The 21,333-nt window shown below is 34.5% G+C and overlaps 2 protein-coding genes across 2 annotated transcripts; one reads left to right on the top strand and one right to left on the bottom strand.

Annotated features, from left to right (window-relative positions):
* Positions 1-4,643: 4,643 nt before the first annotated feature.
* Positions 4,644-10,899, top strand: LOC129243867 (uncharacterized). The gene is made up of 4 exons (XM_054881260.1): positions 4,644-4,809; positions 9,649-9,823; positions 9,885-10,115; positions 10,184-10,899. The coding sequence occupies exons 1-4, from the start codon at positions 4,644-4,646 to the stop codon at positions 10,668-10,670; spliced, it is 1,059 nt and encodes a 352-aa protein (XP_054737235.1). The 3' UTR covers positions 10,671-10,899.
* A 575-nt stretch (positions 10,900-11,474) lies between these two features.
* Positions 11,475-17,304, bottom strand: LOC129243866 (BOS complex subunit NOMO1). Its single transcript, XM_054881258.1, has 7 exons — positions 17,106-17,304; positions 16,434-16,989; positions 16,116-16,367; positions 15,427-16,060; positions 15,182-15,360; positions 14,155-15,116; positions 11,475-12,563 (listed from the first exon to the last, which is right to left on the bottom strand). The coding sequence occupies exons 1-7, from the start codon at positions 17,249-17,251 to the stop codon at positions 11,669-11,671; spliced, it is 3,624 nt and encodes a 1,207-aa protein (XP_054737233.1). The 5' UTR covers positions 17,252-17,304; the 3' UTR covers positions 11,475-11,668.
* Between the last annotated feature and the right edge of the window lie 4,029 nt (positions 17,305-21,333).

Genomic DNA, 21,333 nt, shown 5'->3' with positions numbered 1-21,333 from the left:
GATAGCTTCAGCTAAGCGAAAAAATTATTATTTTTTGTTTTGCGGGACGTTAGTCGTCTGCAACCGTCATAATCGAGTTGTCAATCGCATACGTTTTGTGATACAATATGTTAACAAAAGCGCACAAAACTGTTTATATCACAAGTTGTCATACCTATGAATGAAAACCTCTATTAGTGATATATACAAGTACTTAAAGTTGGTGAGCGTAGAGGTATGCAATATGTCAGGAATTAAGCGTTACTAATCCGCATCAACTGATGGGCTTAGTTCCCATAATTTAAGCGGATTAAGGGAATTGTTGTTGGCAGTACTGTCGAATATCTATTGTAAATGAAAAATAACATTTAAGAAGAAGAACAAGAAGGCTGGAAACAATCATTGCAGCACTAATATTGTGGCACAATATGATGAGAACTAATGGAGTATTTGTTTTATAGCATGAATATATAATATGAATTACAACCCTATAAATTGTATAATAGGTGCTTTCCATTTCAATTCAACCGGGCTATTCGGGACATGTTCTTCGATTTCGATGTAACTCAAATATGTTGCTCTCTAGTCAAAATAATGAGACACGTATTTTTTTGTTCGTCCGAAACATTTTTTTTCAAGATCAATCGGCAATTTTGTTTTTTGGCTCAAAATCGAGTTTTTTAATTATACCATATAAGAAATTTATTTTTTTAATTGCTCATAACTTAGTCAAAAATGAACCGAAAAATTAAATTCTGGGTTCGAAATGATCGTCATTACTTGCACGAGCGATTTCATGTGCTAACAATAGCAAAAAAGTAGTTGAACATTTTTTATTTTGCAAAAAACAAAAAGTGACAAATTTTTTCGAAATTCAATATTTCAAAAAGTGTATTTTTTCATCTTTTCCAAATCAAGAGAACACCTCACACTTCAATTGAGATGAATGTCCAGTTGCTAAAATCAGTTGTTTTTGAGTAATAAATTTTTGAGTAAATAACCTGTTTTTTCGGCACAAACGTGAACTGCTCAGTAAATATTGACAAAAATAGTATCCACACTTCAAAAAATGACAGAAATTGATGCTCTTAATGATTTTATTGTTAACATTCAAATATTGTGATATTAACTTCAATTGTTCAAGCGCGACAATGCGGACTTTAAAATTGGCTATTCCAAATTTTACACTCTCCGACCGAAATGGGTTGTCCTTTCACCTATGAAGCAATTTTGTTTGAGCATTTATTGCACTAATTTTGAATTACTATTAGTGGGCCTGAAGAATTGCTTAAATAGGTATGGTGTCGAAGTTTTGAATTTGCGTAATATCGTCCTTTGTGCCGGAGTCTGTTCAGTAAACAGCGATACATGCATCAATGGAATAGTCGAAAAAATTACCGACTATTTTTTTAATAAGACATAACTTTCGCTGTCTGGGAAGGTAATGATCTCATCAAAAAGACCATTTCAATAGAAATCTTTATCAAAACATTGTCTCAATGGACTTTAAAAGTAAATACTCACCTTCAGTGCAGAAAAATTCAACAAAATGGAATAGCACGAAGAAAAATTCTCAAAACAAAATTAATCTCATTTAATATTACACATACATACATTTTGCAGAAAATTGGTCGGTGATTGTTAAAATTGAAGTACAGTCGTACCACTGGAAATTGAAACAGGTTTCTATTTTCACTGTAGTATGCTATTTTGGCCAAAGCACCGAAAGCTGATTTAACTTATGATTCAGCGCATGCATTGTTGGCAATTGACAATATTTTACATGATTTGAAGAAAAGATTTCCAAAAATTATAACGCGGAGTATGACAATAATTTCTGATGGAGCGGCTAGTCATTTTAAGAATCGATTCCAATTTCATGAATTCAAAACTTCGAAACTTCAAATGAAATGGTTGTTTTCTGCGACATGGGGGTGCGATGGCATAGGGGGCCTAGTAAAATACTTTGCGACGAGGCACAATCTAAGTGCTGATGAAACACAGTATATTCAATCTGCAGAGACATTCATTGAAATCGTTAAAAAAAACTCCGAATATAAAACATCTTATTATACCAAATGAAGAATTAGAGAGTTTTCGGAAACGGAACGAAAATAACCGGACTAACAGAAATCACAAGAAACAGAAGTGGAAATGAAGCGGAAGTGAGTAGATTCATTGCTGATTAGTGGTGGAAGAAAATAAATAACCTGGAAACGCGGAAGAAGCAAAAAGCAGCAAAGCGAGAGACAGAAAAAGCTAAACTTGAAAGTTCTACAATTAGAACGGAGAAAAAATGTTGAACGATGAAATAACAAACAATGTTAACCCTTCAATAAATATTGAAATGCTTGCCAATGTGGCAGAAAGACATACTCATTTGTAATAACTAGCTCAATAAATAGAGAAATTTAAATTAGCAAGTACAATTTATTATAACAAATTAAAGAAATAAAAATTTTAAACCAGCCTACTTGTTTTTGATGCTTTAAAGTATAAGGCATTGTGATGACTTGAATACAGCGCTTTATTTTTTAACGAAATATTTGTCGAAAGGGATAGACAGTGTACTCGTACTTTCAACATGTCAACAACTGATGCGGGCTTTACTGCGTAACTTATTGAATTTTCTTTGCCTTTCTTGTCAACTGGTTCAATCTTTTATATGGTGTTAAATTAGTGATTGGTATATATTGGCAAGCATAACCCCTGTCACCTAAAATATAATAGCTATTCATTGCTATTGCTTAACACGTGTTCGTCGTGTACTGATCAATGATAACCGCAATAACCTGAAATAGATCCTAGAAAATTAAAATTAACCGCGAATCGGGATAATGATTTATAGAAGGATATTTTTTGACTGTGGGTAATGACTTCAAAAACTCTTCAATACATTTGTGTATAATGTCACGAACAGTATAGCGGGATATATTCGTAGAGAAACATGCCTCTGTAACCCCATACCTAGCGCCACATCCCAGCCAAAAGCTCAAATCGCACTTTCCAAAATTCTTAATTGATTCCAGGGCTGTGGTGGTCATCCTTAACTGCCGCTTTATAATAACATTATCTCTTTTCAAAACGATATTACTACAATACAAATTATGTTAACGGTATTTTCTTTTATCATAGGAGTTAAAGTTGAAACTTACTTATGGGAAGTGCACAATTTTCTTTACTTCAATTCGTCTGCTCAACATTCTTCTCTTTTGTTGCAAATTTATTACACTGTTAAATAATTCCAAAGACACCATAAAATATTATATTTTATACAGATATGTGTTATAAAATATTTCTTTTTTTAAACCATATTTTACTCGAAACTACGGCATTTTTTCTCAGTTCTGCCGCATGAAAAAAATCAAGTTTGTACACAACTTAGCAGTAAGCTTTACAGTCTTTTGCTTTGGCGTATGTTTTAAGTATGTATATGCTTTTAATAAATATAAAGGCTGATAAGATTGGAGGTCCTTTTTCCAATAAGTTTTTTTTTTTTACTGACATCGCGTGACTACTGTCAAACTTATTATACTCGTATAATTTTTTTCAGTATTCATTGACATTTCAACATGGAAAAACTTAGAGTTTACATCGTACAATCGTACAATTGTATTGCGAAAATCGACGCTCTATGAAAAGTGTTCATCGAGCGCTCTGACTAACTTATGAATGGCTACGTCAATAAGCAAATTTGCCATATTTGGGCTGAAGAGCAACCCGAAACTATTCAAGAACAGGCATTACATCCATTGAAAACAACCGTTTGGTGCGGCCTATGGGCTGGAGGAATCATTGGTCCATATTTCTTCAAAGGCGAGGCTGGCGCCAATGTAACAGTTAATGGCGAACGCTATCGCATCATGATAAACCACTTTATGATGCCGAAAATTGAAGCCCGTGATCTCCACAATATTTAGTTTCAACAAAACGGTGCTACTTGTAGCAGTTGCGGCCAACATTCAAAGGGATTATATTTAAAAATACATGGCATGTCATATTCTTTCATCAAAAATTAATTTACTATTTCTGATACCTCACCGCATCCTCATCGCATACACGATAATTGCACTACATTTTTACGCATATATAGTAATGCGTAAATGTCACGCTTCCGTTGAGAGGAATACTGCACTAAAAAATAAAATACAAAAAACAATCTTGTTGCCAATACACTAAAAAATAGACTTGGAAAAAAATAATCGCTAACCGCCATCAAGAAAGTAAAATGTACTCTCTCATGTTTTGTATATTGTTGATGAGTTGTGCACATTGGGTGAAAAAATGCTGTGAGTATCCGAAAACAATACAAATACTCGTATACTGTAGTCGATATGAGCCTATGTGGACTTGGCCGACCCCAGCTTACATGCACACATACTCGTATATGCATGTGTATGTATTATGTGTATATGGCGGAGATTTTATTTGCTAAACAATTAGATGGCCTATTATCACCTCAGACTTAAATTTTTTATACAAGTGCAGTCGGATATAAAAACAAATTGTATTTCCTCACCGGATATCAGTGCAGCTTTGGCATTTACCGTTTACATTTTATGGGAAAATCTACGTAAATTGAATTGAGAAAACTGTATAAAAAGGATATCGGAGGATAACTCGTGTGAAATATCTAGTGACTTAAAAAACAAGGATAATATAAAATGAGTACGAGTACATTGTGGTTATTTGTTATTATCCTCATTGTATATCTTACACTGGTGCTTAGCGGAGAAGTGTTACGACCTGAGCAAAGTGGTGCACTACAAAGTATCGGCAGCTCCGACTTAGAAGATGAAGCGAGAACGAGAAAACATCGCCACAAATTGTGTAAGATTATGCTCTCAAAGTAAAAAGAAAAAATCATGTGGTATTCAAAATCCGAGATAAAAAACAAACATTCCATACAGATTTTAAATATGATGATGATTTATTAAATTATATTTAACCATTATAATCAAATGCTAGGTTCTATGGTATGTTCAAAAACAATACAAAATTAAGACAAATCCTGAGCATCTAATACATGCCTTGTAGTGATAAAAGATAATTTTTCTTAATACCAGTTGTATTACAAAACTGAAGACATACACAAGCATTTGAAAATAACGAAGCAATCAAATTATCCAAGATCAACAATTTCATTTCATTGTTCTTTTTTGTTACAAAAAAAATACTTTTTGGAAATTGGAAATTTCCATAAGATCTTCAAGTTCACTTTCTTATTGAATGTTTATATTGTGGTATGCATTAAACATAAATATGTTATTTCGTAATATTTTTTATATAATCATATAATCGAAATGTTGATATCGTGTCTAAACCTTGTATTTCACACCTTCGCTGGCGGTGAAATTGCGAAGATCATTAGAAAGTTTTAGAAATACATTTACTTTCGTGTGTATGTAAATAGTATGCGTTAATCTAATAATAAATATTACTGAAAATGATTAACAAATGTTGCAATGCTGCAAAACCTCAATCTGTGTTTGTAAGAGATAAGTCACGATTTTCGTTTTCCGAAAAAGTCACTAAAATGGATATACAAGATAAAGCTGCTACATATATACATACCTTTATGCATGATGCTCTTTTAATGGAAATTATCACTTTTCACTTTCATTCATATTACTACATTGTACTAAGGTTGAAGACTGATTATCAGCCCATCCATACATATACTCGTATGCATATACATATATAGTATGTATATGTAAATGCATTTTGCCGGTTTAGTCACAAATGCATATTCTGAAAATAATATCAACTGGAGCATTTGCTGTTGGTAAAAGGTGTGAATAATGAAAGTGAGCTAATCTTTTCTTTGGTTTAATTTTATTACACAATATTAAAATTAATATTAAATTAAAGCTGTCAAAAAATCATTTGATATAAATTATAATATTTTCGATTAATTGAATTGAAACTCTCATTTGGCATTTGATACCCATATTGTAATATCTTATTTACTTCATAAGTATTTTATTCGAATAATCTTAAAAATATCCGGCTGAACGTAGAAAGTAAAAAAAATTTTGAATTCAAAATGTCATCGAAGCAAAGCTATGGATATACATATGTACATACTACTTATAAATGTATGCAACTAACCGTCATCTTTCCTGGACAACAACAATCAATTCAACAAATTTTTACCAAATACAACAAGTGGGAGTGAGGTCATTGTGGCGTCAAATCGACTATTCCAATCGAGAACTTGATCGAGAATATTTAAAGAAACGGGGTATTGGAAGCCTTTTTATAGATTCTAGCTTTCATCTTTTGTTATGACGAATTCCTAGCTGGAGTCAAAAGTATAGATGAATCTGGGTAACCTGCATCTCAGACTAGTATACCCCTATGTTCAGAAGCAATCTACGAAATGTACGAGTATGGATCCTAATTTTTTTGCTTTTGCTTATAACAATTTGGCGTCGTTTTGTTAGCTACCTGAACATTTAGAGAACAGTATCCCTTCCCATTTAGAAAGTTGACATTTTTTTGAAGTGCATTTAATTCCGAAACCGAGCTAAGGGGTAAAATTTGTTTTTTACTTCGAGCAGTTTATTTCGGATAGGGAATCGTATAAAGTACAGCAGCAAAGTTGCAATCCTTTTACATATTTCCCTATATTTCCTATATTAATATCCTTTCAACAGTATTCTTGGATAAACCGTGTGATCAGCTATGCATAATACAGCAATATTCATAAAATTTTCTTTGAAAAATTTACTTTGATGGACATTTCCTTCTGCGAATCTAAGAGTACAGAGATCTTTCTTATATGCTTACTGGTACTGGGAGACTTCTGTTATTCCTCGAATTTTCCATATTTCAAGCTTGAATAATGAATTGCAGAATGGCTTTGTCGAACTGTACCGAGAATAAAATTTATTCAAATGGATTTTTCCTGTTTTTATAATTTTTGGATACCTAAGAATAATCAATGATGCGAAAATCATATTTAATATTATGAAAATGGATCGTATTTTCCTCAAGTTCACAATTCCAAGAAAACACGACTTTTGAGTGTTAAAAATGATTTAGATTTTCGTTGCTCTAACTTTAAAAGCTCTTTACGAAAATGCCGGGCCTAACTCGACTTTGACTAAGATAGAGTACCTGTGTGCAAGGATGTTATAATATTGTTTGCACAACGATTGTATGTAAGAGCACAAATTAATCACGATAAATATAGACACGTATATATGTCTGTACACCCATGGACAATAAAGACATGGACATGCCTCTACTTTTTGACCAGTTTTGGTATTATACTTTTGTTTCTTTCGTGTCTATTAATATTTCGATTATTTATGTGTTGTGGAATTTCTTATAGCAAGTTATATACCAAATAAAAGGGAATTTTATCTTCTGTTTAACTAACTCGTTGCTTTATTTTTTTATAAAAAAAAAAATACTGTAATATAGTAATCCCAAACAAATCGAATATGTATTTTGTACATATGTATATGTATATAAGTGTATTGAAAGTGTATCACCTGATTTTTATTCCACATTTTTGTCTAGAGCACTGTTTTCTTTTTTTTTATGAAAAAATATTTTAATATAAATATTGGAAAATTTCTGACAAAGGAAGGATATAAATGAAAAAAAAAAAATGGTTTTTATTCGATGGATTTTTTGGTCTAAGTAACGGTGTTTTTACACCATTTTCAAACGGCTCTCCAGGAGTCTGTAGAGAGGTTATTGTGTAAACGGGAAACTTTTCTTAAAGTTGGGATCACCCTTTTAAGCTCTAGCCACCACTCTTTATGTTTTTTTAGAAAATACCATTATGTAAGATAAAGATACAATAAATTTAAATAATCAAAATATAGTGATTGAAAACCTTCCTTTTGGAGTTTTCAATAAAAAAAGAGTCTTATTTTGTTCAAAGCCTTATAGTGATCACTAGTGGTAGTGCCATTTGTTTGCAAATATAGATTCAAACTTACGAATCAATCCCTTAAATCATCATTCCTATCCGAATTTGCCGAGTTAGTTCTATAGAGCTTAATGTCGTATGTTGAATACTTTGGGAGTTCCCCTAAATAGTTCGACTCAGAAAAGATGTCCAAACTTCTTGTTCTAGTTGTATATGCATGTTCATATATACCCGTACATATATAAGTAGCATTTACCCTACTTTATTGGGTTTTCTGGTGTGCGTCTTAATGTTTACCACAAACTACGTTCGAGATATGAAAGTTTCACCGTATATTTCTATGAAACCTGGTACTCATAATACTGTTTGCACTGGTATTGAAAGAGCACAAAACCGGTCAATAGCCTCGCTCACCTGCCAATAGCCCTTATTAAAAAAAAAACGAGATATCTCTTTTATAAGCCAATTACTAAGATTGTATGGAAATTGTTCTTTTGGAGTGATAGTCACAGCCGAGCGACAGACAGCCGCCGACAGAAAGGCTTAAATATCAACAATAAGTAGTGATTCATTCATTCCATTCATTTATTGCCCAAAATTTTTAACATAGCAGTTTACAAAGTTATGATAAAATTAGATTATTTAGCATTATCCTAACATACATTTGTATTTATCTAGGAGTTTAAAACTTATTTTTCTTTTGATTATACAATAGGTTATCATTATTATTTGTAATGTCTTTGGCATAATTTTAAAACTTATTTATATTCTCCCAAAAAGGGCTTAAAAAGGAGATAACGTATATTAAACTTCTATAATTTATTCGGCTATAAATTGATCAATGTTATAAACTAAATTTTCATCGTTGAAGTTGTAAGTATTGTATCGCCTATGATAATATATTGCTTTACTATTTTTATGTAACATATTATTATTTTTTAGTATTTTTAAATATATTGGTGATAAATGTTTTTCTGTTAGAGGTAATGATATTTCCCTTGCCTTTGACAGATATTTGTTTATCAGTTCATTTTCTATGAATGTCAGTTTATTAACAAATCTTACTGACGATTTCATTAAGAAAAAGTCTATGCGTGATATTTTACATTTTTCATATAAACTTTTATTAGAAACTCTTTTCCGAAAAGTACCACTTCTGTAAGGTTGGCGGTTAAGACCGCTACAAATTCTTAAAACATATCGTTCAAATCGTCTGAGTCTCTCCATTTGGCTCGACGAAATGTTGAACCATATCGGATGAGCATAAGATATGATTGGTCTAATTATTTGTTTGTAAATATTTATTTTAATACAGTCGATAGTCCACCCTGCCTTCTTAACAAATTACAATAGCTAAAGAACATTTTTTTTGCTTTTGTCAAAATGAAATCTATATGTCTTACAAAGGTGAATTTGCTATCCAAAATTATGCCCAAGTATTTGATTTGTTCTTTGTATTTTATGTTGAATCTATTTATTTTAATTTGAGGCTCATATTTACGAGCATTTGGATATAAGTTTTTACGTATTCCTTTAACAATAGTTGTTTCGCTTTTATTGAAGTTTAGTTTTAGCTTCCATTTGTGAAAGTATGTATTTAATTCATTTAAGTAGGGATTTAGCTCCAATTGGAGTTAAGAATTTTCCTTTAATCAGATTACAATTAAGTGTAATTTACTGTACTCTCACTTCGTACCTATGTATGTACATTTGTATATCAAATATTTCCACGATTGTTTACATACCTCCATGCCAATCACACATTATTATTATATTTTCAGGGTACCTTTGGGGCTGGCATGCTCTAGCTATTGCCTATTGGGTCAAAGTAAAGCTTATTGTTGTGGGTTTCTTTGTTGGCAGCGCAGTATTCGTCGCTCTACGTTACGTCTGGCCAAATAAATGCGCTAGTGGTATTGTACACGACTCGCCCACTATTGTATACGATCATCCGCCGTAAGTGACATCAAACACATAATTTGATCCAAGCAGTAAAAAAAATAATTTCATTTCTTAGTCCATCGTTTGCTCATGATCATGTACCATATTCACTCGATCACTCGCCACATTTCGATCACCCATTCAGTAGTTCAGACTCTGTTGATCCTTACTCTGCCTACGCTGATTCGTATGCTGAAGATATAACAGCCACTGCAGAAGTGATACCGTCAACAGCAGAAGGCACACATCGAGTTGGACGACGAAGTGCGCGTCAACAAACCGAACATTTAATGAAAACTGAGGAAAGGTACATAAACTAATATATCTATTTTGTAGTAGAGAACCATAAGCATCTTAATTAATTTCAACCTTCAGAATTGCAGAATTTATGTTCGAGTTTTTGGGCTTGGATTCGCACGCGTGTCGTCGACGTTTTATTTGTGAAATGGAGTTCCGTTCCCGTTCAAGTCCCCTCAGTAGCATGGCGTTCCGGATTGTGGGCCGCGGCTTTTTCGAAAAATACATGAATATACGAAATGAGCTTGGTCAAGCCCATTCGTTCGCAGAATGTGCTGCAGTTAACCCCGAGTGCGTATTTATCGAGCAGAATGTGGAGGATGATACTGCATCTCAAAGTCAAAATACTGTTGAATTACAAAGCGACACTGTTAAAGCCGCCAATGAAATGGATAATAGCTCAACGGAGATTCAAAATAGCGCAAATGATGTTATCATGCATCTGGAAAGTCAAAATGAAGCGAACCTGCACGCGGAACGCCGGCACATAAAACAAATTCAAAATAACAATTGGAAGTATAACTCCGTGACCGCTCGCCTCCTGAAGCAGGAGCCGTTAAATTGAACTTAGCCCATTAAGTTTTTAGAAAACTAGACGATTTAATTATAGATAAAAGACGCCAATGGAGTGTCGATATTAATTTAAAAAAATGTAGCTATTAAAGATTTATTTATTTTACGATTAGATGTATTATTATTATGAAGGCATGTAGCACTGCGACCTGAAATATCTATTGTATCCCCTTCATGAATTCGGAGCAAAACTGCCCTAATAAATCTCAGTGTTAGTCCTATTTTATTGAGTTTTATTTCCTCCTCTGGCAAAATATGTTTACCCAGGTGTCTGTCCCGTTAGGCGTAATGCCAGCATATGTTTGACGGTTTCATCTTACTCCTCCAGAGCTTGTTACTTAAATTGGAGTATGTTCCAAAGTTATTAAGGTGATAATTTAATCTATAAGGTCCTGTTAGAATTCCTGTGATGATTCTTAAATTATTCCTATTTAATTCTATACAATCTTTAAATCAGCTTAGTTGAAAGCTACCTATCATTGATTTTGATAGATTGTCCACTTCCTGGAGACATGTTCGCATGGATTCTGTTATGCATACACACACAAGTCTTTGTAACCTTGTTAGAGTGTTTAAATCTGCTTGCTTCCTCGTGCAATTTTCTCAGACTATTGTTTAGTAGGAAATCATAGGTCCGACCACAGTCATGTAGATCCATCGCAGTAATTTTGGTGCACATCTCCAACTTTTCCATGCAATCGCATTGCACGCCATGAATACTCTAATGGTATTTCTTGTCATCTCTTCTATGTGTGCCTTTCATAGTAATTTTTGGTCAAATGTTATACCCACGAAATTTACTTCGGTTGGATGTGATTTTATTTATTTTAGATAAAAATTTTACATTTTCTTAAAATTAATAAAAATTTAATACTAAATTTTCTTTCTTGTACAGCATTTTCTATTACTTTTCTTACATGTAAGAACCACGTATCATTTTCACTATTTGCTAAAAAATATGTTTTTCCAACTCACAAGCTCGGTTAATATCTAAATTTTCTTGGTCTTTTTCTTTGTAACGGCATTTATTTGTTCAGCCATTTTTTCTATTTTCTTTTGATTGATAGGTTCTGCATTGCGGGTTTCCTTTTTGCTATTATGCTTCTGCTTTTGCGCAATGTCGTGTATAATGCCATTTACTTTACTCCATATAAAGTTAAGGAAGTCCATTGCAATGTCTTGCTTGAAGAACGCAATTGATATTAAAGCCACTAAAATTAGTGCTGAAATTGAGTTTTGATTGAGATCCGCTTCAAGTGTGCGGACTTCGGATTTTAAGTCCAACTGAATATATACCGAACTGGTGTCTGCAACAAATGTTTCCGAGGGTAGAATATAAGTGTAAGTCTTGTCGGAAAGCGTAGACTTCAGCTCAACTACATAGCTTTTACCATCAAGAGGTATGCGGGGGAGGAACACCATAATGCCAGGATTGTAGTTCGATTTTAGATTTAAAGGAGTTTCGACACGTTGCGAGTAGATTGGCGATTCGGAGGCTCCCTTACGATACATAACGATACGTAAAGATTTATAGTGATCATTCAGCGTAGCTGAAACTCGTGCTATTACATCGACAAATGAAATTGGACTTATGGCAATAAGATTAACACCACGCACATCATTTTGCTCTATTTTAATAGTTCGTGAATCTGGAATTGCGCGCCCAACATTTGAACCAGGTGCTCCAGCATCTTTAAGCTTTACAACATAACTGCATCCAGGTTGCAGGCCTCGCAAACGATATTGACCGTTATTTTCGCTCGCTGCTTCTTCCTGATGATGTTGGCAACCTTCGTCGGTGGAGGCTTCGATATTTACTTGCGCGAAGGGTTCACCATTTAACGAGTTTATGGATCCAAAAACGGAGTAAGCCACACGCTTTCCGCTAAAAATAAAATGCGTAAAAAATTATTTATATTACATGAGGGTACCAAAAAAAGTTTTGGAGTTTCCACCGGATTTATAAATATATTATATTTTAAGACTTCCCCCAGGATATCTGGGAAAATATTTAGATTTACGTGAACTGGACCGATTTAAAAATACCTGAGAAAATAGAGCTTTTATAAATAAAATAAGTTAAAAAAATAAAAAAAAAAATTATCTCAGGTAATAGAAGAGTTTGAACTTACAAGGTCGGCATAAAAATGTGGCCGTTGGTGTTGTTGTTGTAGCAGTATCTTCGCCCTGTCAGTGTAGTGTAGTTAACGGTCGTCTTCGTCGAGCTCATCTAACGGTAGACCCAGGAAACTAGCTGTTTCGACGGGTTGGGTCCAGAGGGAGAGAGGTGTTAGATGAGTGGGTTTTATAGGGCATGTGAAAAGGTGGTTAGTGTCGTGCGGGGTGCCTTGACATGCCGGACATATGTTTGGTATGTCGGGGTCGATTCTGGATAGGTAGGAGTTTAACCTGCTACAGTATTCAGAACGTAATTGTGCCAAGGTTACGCGGGACTCTCGGGGAATCTGGAGCTCTTCGTCTGCGAAAGGTGGTGGTTGGACTCCGATAACGGCATTCGGGGGTCGGGAGCTTAAGAAATGTGGCCGTCGTCGATGTTGTTGTTGTCGTAGCAGTATACTTTGCCCTGTCAATGTATGTAGTGTAAATCACCGGTCGTCTTCGTCTAGCTCATCTGACGGTAGGCACAGGAAACTTGTTGTTTCGACAAGTTGGGTCCATAGGGAGAGGGTTATTAAATGAGTGGGTTTGATGGGGCATGTGAAAAGGTGGTTAGTGTCGTGTGGGATGCCTTCACATGTCGGACATATGTTTAGTATGTCGGGGTCGATTTTGGTTAGGTAGGAGTTTAACCTGCTACAGTATCCAGAACGTAATTGTCAAGGTTACGCGGGACTCTCGAGCTGGAGCTAGAGCTCTTCGTCTGCAATGGGTTGCTGTTGTTGTTGTAGCAGCATAAGCATTCCCCATATTTACACCCGGGGAATGCTGCTGGAGTGACAGTCCTTGGCCGGATATAAATCCGGGTCGTTTCGGTAACGTAAAACCGACTGTCGTGGAAACGGTTCTTGAGCTGGAGCGCTTCGTCTGCAATGGGTGGTGGGTGGTGGGTGGTGGTTGGCCTCCGATAACGGAACGCAAACTTCCGACATAAATAATAGAATACTTCATATATATATATATAATAGAAGAGTGTAAACTGAAAAGGTTGACATAAAAATGTTTAAAAACTTTATCAATAGAATCTAAATGATTAAAATTCTTAACTTTTTTTTAGAAGAGAGGCTTAAGGGAAACTAGAATGATACTATTCTGATTCTGTTTCTAATATTTTTAAACACTTTTATGCATATTTTTTTTCACCATCTCTAGTGTTTTTTTATAATTTTTTTTTAATTAATTTTATTCAAAAAAAAAAACATTTTTGGAGGTACCGTTCATCTTATAATTTTGGAAGAAGTCTTAAAATTTGATAAATTTTATAATGTATGTACATATTTATGATCTGACATACTCACATTAGCTCCACCTCGACAGTTTCCCCATTTTTAATATCTATAATTTTCGAGCTGGGTTCGAACTTATACTCTTTCATCATGGGCCGCAAAAAATATTGCGATGGGGAAAGTGAATGGAAATTTATAGGTCCTTCCCCAGTTACCAAATTTCTACGATAGCTTTCAGCTCCACTTAAAGATAGTAGAACACCACTCAAAGTTTTACCCTCTTCATCTTTGACTTTCACAATAATCTCACATAATTTAATCGCACTGAAAGAAGCCGAGTGCCGGTTGTATTGAGAGAAAACATACGATTCCTTTTCTGCTTTCAACTCATATACAAGATTCTCATCGATAGGACCAAATTTAAATTCACCATTAATATCTGTGTGAATAGTTTGCGCGTTCAGTTCTTGATTATGAGGATAGCTTAGTGTAACCGTAGCATCCTTTATGGGCGGCACCACTCTACCTTTTAAAATCAAACCTCGTGTAGCAATAAAATTGAATGCAATGTCCACGCAATCGTTACCACCCTTTAACTCTTTCGTTTGAGGCGAGAAAAGTAAGATATCACTTTGCGGTTTAATGTGCAATATTTCCTCAGGTTGCAAATGGGTATCGTAACGGAAAGCATAATTTCCATCTACCTTATGTGCTTCAGCAGTTGGAGTGATCACTTGCTTACCCAAGGATTTGGATTCCACTACGAAACGTAGATTATCAGTTGACGGATCCGTAGATAGTACTCTCACTCCTATTTTATGGGCAATCGCAGTGATAATTATTGGACTACCATCAGTTGTGCTAAATGTTTTCGGTAGACTCTCGTCATAAATGTGACAACCTTCTAGTTTAATTTTATATGTGCCAAATGTAGGCACACAAAAAGTATTTACACCTGCAAGCAATTTGAGAGTTTCAACTGAAGGTTGCTGTTGCTCAACAGCTCCTGTAGGACTGATATAACTGTATTTCATCTGCGGCAAAATAAAAATATTTTTTAATATTGATTCAACAACTTTTTCTAATGTATATAGCTTACAATAGCGCGGTGGCTTGATATTATAGAAACCTCATAGCCACGTTGAATGAAAGGCGGCGCAGTTTCACTAGCGCTAGCAATATTGATGAAAGCAGTAGTAGAATCAAAACACATATTTAATTGAGGTATGGTTAGCTCATACGGGCCCGGAAGTAGATCTTTGAATAAGTATTTTCCACCTTGCAGTAAGAAACATATATATTTCCATTTACTTACTTAATTCAAATAGTATTCAAAAAGCTTACCGTTCGCATTCACACTTTGCTTCTGCCCTGTAGGTTGACCCACTGCGTCTAATGAACGCAGCGTAACCAAGACTTCCGTACAAACCGGAGGTGCATCTGGAAGGCATTTAAGTTCTCCTGTTAATGTTGCACGCAATTGTGAGAATATTATGTCCCTCAATGGTTCGGACTGCACTTCTATTTGTTGTTGCACTGGGAAAAATTGTACACCGCTTGTTTTATCAGCATCAGTCGTTAGAACTTCGATATTGAATTTTCCACTTGTTAAGAATGTGCACCATTCTCCAGTTTCGGCCTTACTTGACACGGTGGTGTGGAAACTGGATACGTGCTTCGTAATTCCTACAACGTATGATTTTTGGGACACTACTTTTCCACAGACTTCGTAGGCAACAGGCACTAAATCTGCAATACTTGATGTAGTTATTTGTAAATTCACTTCAATTTCATCAAATTTGAGTTTCGGGTATTCCACGTGGAGTTTATAGTTTCCCGATTTCATATTTTCCATCGTGTAACTGCCATCAGCATTCGTTTTTGTTATAATTTTACCATCCAGTTTAACTATAGCACCTTCAATTGGAACCCCACCAATCGATTTAAGAACGTTGCCAGTTACACTGAAACCAGTAATCTTTGATGAATTGTATTTATTAGAATTCATTAAATTCATTAAATTTTATACTTACTTTAAATTCATTATTTAATTCGACATTATCTTTTTTTACGTCTAACTCTAGGAATGCAGGCGTAATATGTAATTTGTATTTGGGGTTTTCAATAATTGGCTGAACCAAATACCTGCCTGGTGGTACGCCTTTAAAAACATAATTGCCGATTTTATCTACTAAGGTATAGCATACCGAATCTGTTTCATAATCAGCATTGTAAATGGTCAATGCAACAGGAGCACTTTTTTGACAAAGTAGTGGAAGAGTTTGCTTTTGCATTTAAAAACGAACTTAAATAAATATCATTTGGAAATGTAAGCATACAATAAAACTTACCCCTTTCTTCTTGAATATTGCTATTCCAACGCCTGATGTTAATTGACCATTACTGTCAAAATGTCCAAGTACATCAAAACCTCCAACGACCAAAGAATTCTTTGGCAGTTCTGTGTTGCCGCTTTCTACTAAAACAGTGTGTTCCGATTTTGAAAAATGCCATCGAGGATGTGTTGCACGCAATGTGTATCTTCCAGGTATTATGGGAGTGAATGAAAATACGCCATTTATATCGGTAGTAGTACGACGTTGCTCGCCACCATTTTCGGAATTCAGTACTATATCTACGCCATGTGCACCACTATTGCTATGACCAGCTAGCGCTACTTTGCCTGTAATACCAAAACCTTTGAACGCGAAGTTTACATCTTTGCCTTGACTACACAAGTCCATTTTTCCATCAAAGCTAAGTTCCACTTGCTCCGGCTCAAAGCTCCATCCCGGAGGTGGCGAGACTCGCAACAAATATTCCCCTTTATCATAAATGGGCAGAAAATAATAACCATTCGAAGGCGAACAGTCAGTTTTATCTTTCAGTGAGCCTTGCTTGGTTAGTCTTATGAAAAGAACACAAGTGTTTTCAAATTTATTACATAGGTTAGATTATTAGAAAATGAAATCAGTAAAATGAGTCGAGTCATGACAACGATAACGTAAATTCTGTTTACTTACAGTTTAACTTCTACTTTGGAGAAATCAATATCTGCATGACTTTTTATAAAGCCTCCGCAGCCAAGGACTTCATTTGCTGATGAGTAATACAGAAGACAAATTAATTTAATAAATAGAATTGAAAAAATCACACTATTAGACCCCATTGCTCCTCTTAACCAAATGGACCCGGCGTGAAAGTCATGTGTATTGTACAAATCTGTAAATATGACATCTACTAAGGCGAGTCTATACAAGGTGACCTCGGTAGAGCCGTTCGTTTGTTTTTCTTTTTTCCAATTTTCAAGGATTTCTTTGTTGTAGCCTGTTTGTTTTGTTTACATTCTCATTAAAATTTTGACACATAAAATAATAAATTGCAAAAAACAAAATAATAATAAAAATTGTTGCTGCTCTATCGAAGCCACCTTGTATGAATTCGCCTTCATACCTTTGAAATGATTATCGAATTTTAAGGCTGATGGCACTTGATATAAAACACAGAATGGTGCATTTTAAAAGCAAAGAACCGTTTTCAGTATTGAACAAAAAACTTAAAGTAATAAACAAAATATATGAAAATTGAATGCATACAATTACTGTTAAGCCAAACAATTTTACTATTCGTTTCTCCACCATTCAGCCACCCAGCCATCAACTGCAAAAGGCAATTTTCCACACGGATGAGACAATACAGAGGGTTGCGCGGATGATAGTTAACCTGGGGTCAATTCTTGTTCTGTGAAAAAATAATATGAAAAGTTTTTTCCCGTTTTCATTACACGTGAAAAAATGAAAAGAAGCGTCGAAATGTTTTCACATAAAAATAATAAAGGGGAATGAAACAAGATCTTTTCAAATTTTCATTTCGCACTCGATTCTTGTTGTTTCTGTTAAAGTGAAAACAACTGTCAAATTGTTTCGATAAGCATTTTTTTTTTCATAATAGTTTAGGAGGTCCGTGGCAAGCATGCAAGTGCGAGTATAATAGTGAGATGTTTAACTTGCACAAAGTTTTAAACTAGGATTTATATGGTTTTTTGTTTTGTAGAATGAACTTTATTTTTATGAACAATTAACCAACAAAAAATTATACACGAAACATGTAATACATATATTGTAAAATGTAAAACAGAGCACTGGACCATTTTAACTGAGAGCCACTGTATGCATCTACGTACGTAGGTATAATTAATATTTCTTACCAAAAAAAAAGAACTTTTTTGAAGTATTTTTATTTTAAGCTAAAATATTTTAGTATAATTGAATTACCTTTAAACAAATGTTTTCGTCAAAAATGAATGGAAAAAAATAAATGAATACGAATAAGTTATATAATTAAATATTATTCGTGAAAACATCTTCCACTATTTGCAAACGTTGTCTTTTTGCAATGTCCAAAATATTACGACTTCAAATATTAGTGACGGTACTTCAGGCTCTCAAAGTCCTTTAAATAAACCTCATCGTTGGTGGTCCTTTCAAATGGGATTTTATATATCGCAAAGTGAACGACTCGGCACTCTGAACAAATTTCTATAAATATTACATTATTTTCACAATAGGATTAAATTTAGTAAATGCCATTATCTTACCTTTCCTCATAACGAACTCTTTGCTGCAAATCATATTAATTTTCCTTTAGCTTGGCATTTGTTTTGAAATTTGAATAGCACACTTGAAAGGATTTCATGACTTTTATCGATGCATAAACGGGAATCGCCAGAGAACGTTCTCTGGGAATAGCAAAATAATCGTTTGTGAAAAGACAGAGTGAAAAAAGTCAGTGAAAACAAGAATGAACACTTTTTCCACTTCTCGTTTACAGAAAACGAGAATTGACCCCAAGGTTTGGTATAATATTTTTCACTTTGCGGAATAAAAGTACAAATCTATCAAGGCGAATAGAATACAGACCGTGGCGCTTTCCGAAAGCCGTTACTTTATTTTTGCGAATTTGGCAATGAGCTCCGTCATGCACCATATAAAACAAAACAAACAAAAGGAAGCGAAATTACTTGCTTGTAAATATTCAGTGAATGACTTCTTAATATTGTGATTTAAAGACATAATTTAAACAAACTAATGGAAATGAAGGTCCACTACGTTAAATTGTGAAGGCACAAATGAATATAAAGCTTCGGAATGCAGTTTTTTTGCGTTTTTATGCGGATGACGTCGTAGCAAGAAAGTATGTGTGTGTGCGTATAATTTCGTGGGGTTGGCAGTTTCTATTGCTTTCGCCTATATTTCTTCACACCGCACTATACTAGCCACCTATTCACATGCGAACGCAAACCTACTCACCTAACACCCCTCTCCCTCTGAACCCAAACTGTCGATACAGCCCGTTGCCTGGGCCTAGCGTTAGATGAATTATAATACGTTCACATATAAGTAGATGATCTACTTTTTCGTGCTTAACACCCAATCCGTAATTAAAAAGCGAGACTACCCATACAAAATTTCCAGAACAAAATTCTCCAGAAATCTGAGATTATAAAATAATTCTAGATTATAACCATACGTTTCTACATGCAACCCTGGGTTTTCTGTGTAATAGATCATTATTTTTATGCGTGTAAAGAAATACGTCAAAGTAAAAACTAAATAAAATGGATGCCGGCAAAGAAAACAGGTTTGTAGGCATAATTCTAATAAATTTTTTGTTTGGTATTATTAACTATGCATTCATATTACCGAAAAACATCTATGTCCAGGCCCGACGAGAGGGGGGGCGGGGGCTCGGGTACTTTTCCCCGGGCCCGAAGTTTTCAGAGGGGCCCGGACTCGAGGGTAATTCCAAGAAATTTCCTGCTTGAAAAAATATAGTAAATAATACTTCTACCAGAGTTCCGTCACAGACTTTTTTTGGTGTCACCATATCGAATGTTATGATCACGATTACGAAGAATAAATATAATATGGTGATACAAAAGTGTATATTATTGAGCTCTTATTACAATGGAACATTTTATGCTACTGATTTATAAGGTACTAGCAAACCCGGCCCCCTTCGCTGGGCACACTAAAATAGAATAGATATGGTTTAGAACAGAAAATATATTGTTTTCATATTATTTATTTCTTTATTCTCTATTCAAGCGCTTTGGCATAAACAATATTTTTTGTTTTTCTATTTGTTTTTGAGTAAATATAAAATATAAATTGAAAATCAGGAAAAAAGAAGATTGTTTTTTAAATTTCATCCATTTGATCATCATTTGATCATCCATGAATTTTCGTTTCAATTTATATGTTTTATTAAGCATTGGAGCTTTTTTAACCATTATCCATTTATATTTTTCAAAAAAAAAAAAACGAAAAAAATTGTTTTTTCCACGAACACATAATTTCATTCGGATTTCACATTAAATTCTCAAATTTCGTAAGAAATTATTCACTGTTCCAAAATCCACTCCAAAAAAATTCACAAACAATTTTTACATGTTGCACTTACGTTTTTTCCTTATGGCATCCGAATCAGAAAGAAATATTGACACATTGTAACTCACACTGTCAATTTGACAGTTCAGTTCCGCCCCAAGCGTTAAAAAAGTAAGCGACATTATGGCTGGTTCAAAAGAACGCTGTACTCGTTGCCCGTGCTCCGAATTACAACCAAACTTTACGAAACCCATTTTCAATACTTACTTAACAATGTGCATAAGTTTGGTTTAATTCGGTTCAAAGACACGGCGGGTAAACGTTTTGGCATATATTTCGAGACCCTAGTCATCAATAGGTATGAAAATTACCCCGTATTAAAGCACTTATCAACAGCTTTCATTTGATATCCATATTGTACAAACACATTCTAGGGTCCACGTTTTGGTCTCTATCTCGAGACCCTAGTCACGGAGCGGATGGAAATACTCTGAACTAAAGCATTCACCAACAGCTTCCATTTGATACCCATATTGTACATACACATCCAAAGGTTACCCGGGTCCACGTTTTGCCCTATATCTCGAGACCCTATCCACCAATAGATATCCAAACTATACGGAAACCGTCTTCAATACCTCCTTAACAATGTGTGTAAGTTTGGTTTAATTCGGTGCAAAGACACGGCGGGTCCACGTTTTGGCATATATTTCCAGACCCTAGTCATCAATAGTTATGAAAATTACCCCGTATTAAAGCACTTATCAACAGCTTTCATTTGATACCCATATTGTACATACACAACCAAAGGTTACCCGGGTCCACGTTTTGACCTATATCTCGAGACCCCAGTCACGGAGTG

Source organism: Anastrepha obliqua, chromosome 4 (genome assembly GCF_027943255.1).
Source record: "Anastrepha obliqua isolate idAnaObli1 chromosome 4, idAnaObli1_1.0, whole genome shotgun sequence".
Classification (NCBI taxonomy): Eukaryota; Metazoa; Arthropoda; class Insecta; order Diptera; family Tephritidae; genus Anastrepha; species Anastrepha obliqua.
This window is presented reverse-complemented; position numbering and strand designations above follow the sequence as displayed.

Excerpts from the sequence above, each read along its gene's own strand:
- LOC129243867 (XM_054881260.1), top strand. The coding sequence starts at position 4,644 with ATGAGTACGAGTACATTGTGGTTATTTGTTATTATCCTCATTGTATAT. Across the intron at positions 4,810-9,648 it reads AAAACATCGCCACAAATTGT|GGTACCTTTGGGGCTGGCAT; the intron begins GTAAGATTATGC and ends TTATATTTTCAG. Across the intron at positions 10,116-10,183 it reads TTAATGAAAACTGAGGAAAG|AATTGCAGAATTTATGTTCG; the intron begins GTACATAAACTA and ends TTCAACCTTCAG.
- LOC129243866 (XM_054881258.1), bottom strand. The coding sequence starts at position 17,251 with ATGGGGTCTAATAGTGTGATTTTTTCAATTCTATTTATTAAATTAATT. Across the intron at positions 16,061-16,115 it reads AATTAAATAATGAATTTAAA|ATTACTGGTTTCAGTGTAAC; the intron begins GTAAGTATAAAA and ends AATTCATCAAAG. Across the intron at positions 15,117-15,181 it reads TATCAAGCCACCGCGCTATT|ATGAAATACAGTTATATCAG; the intron begins GTAAGCTATATA and ends ATTTTGCCGCAG.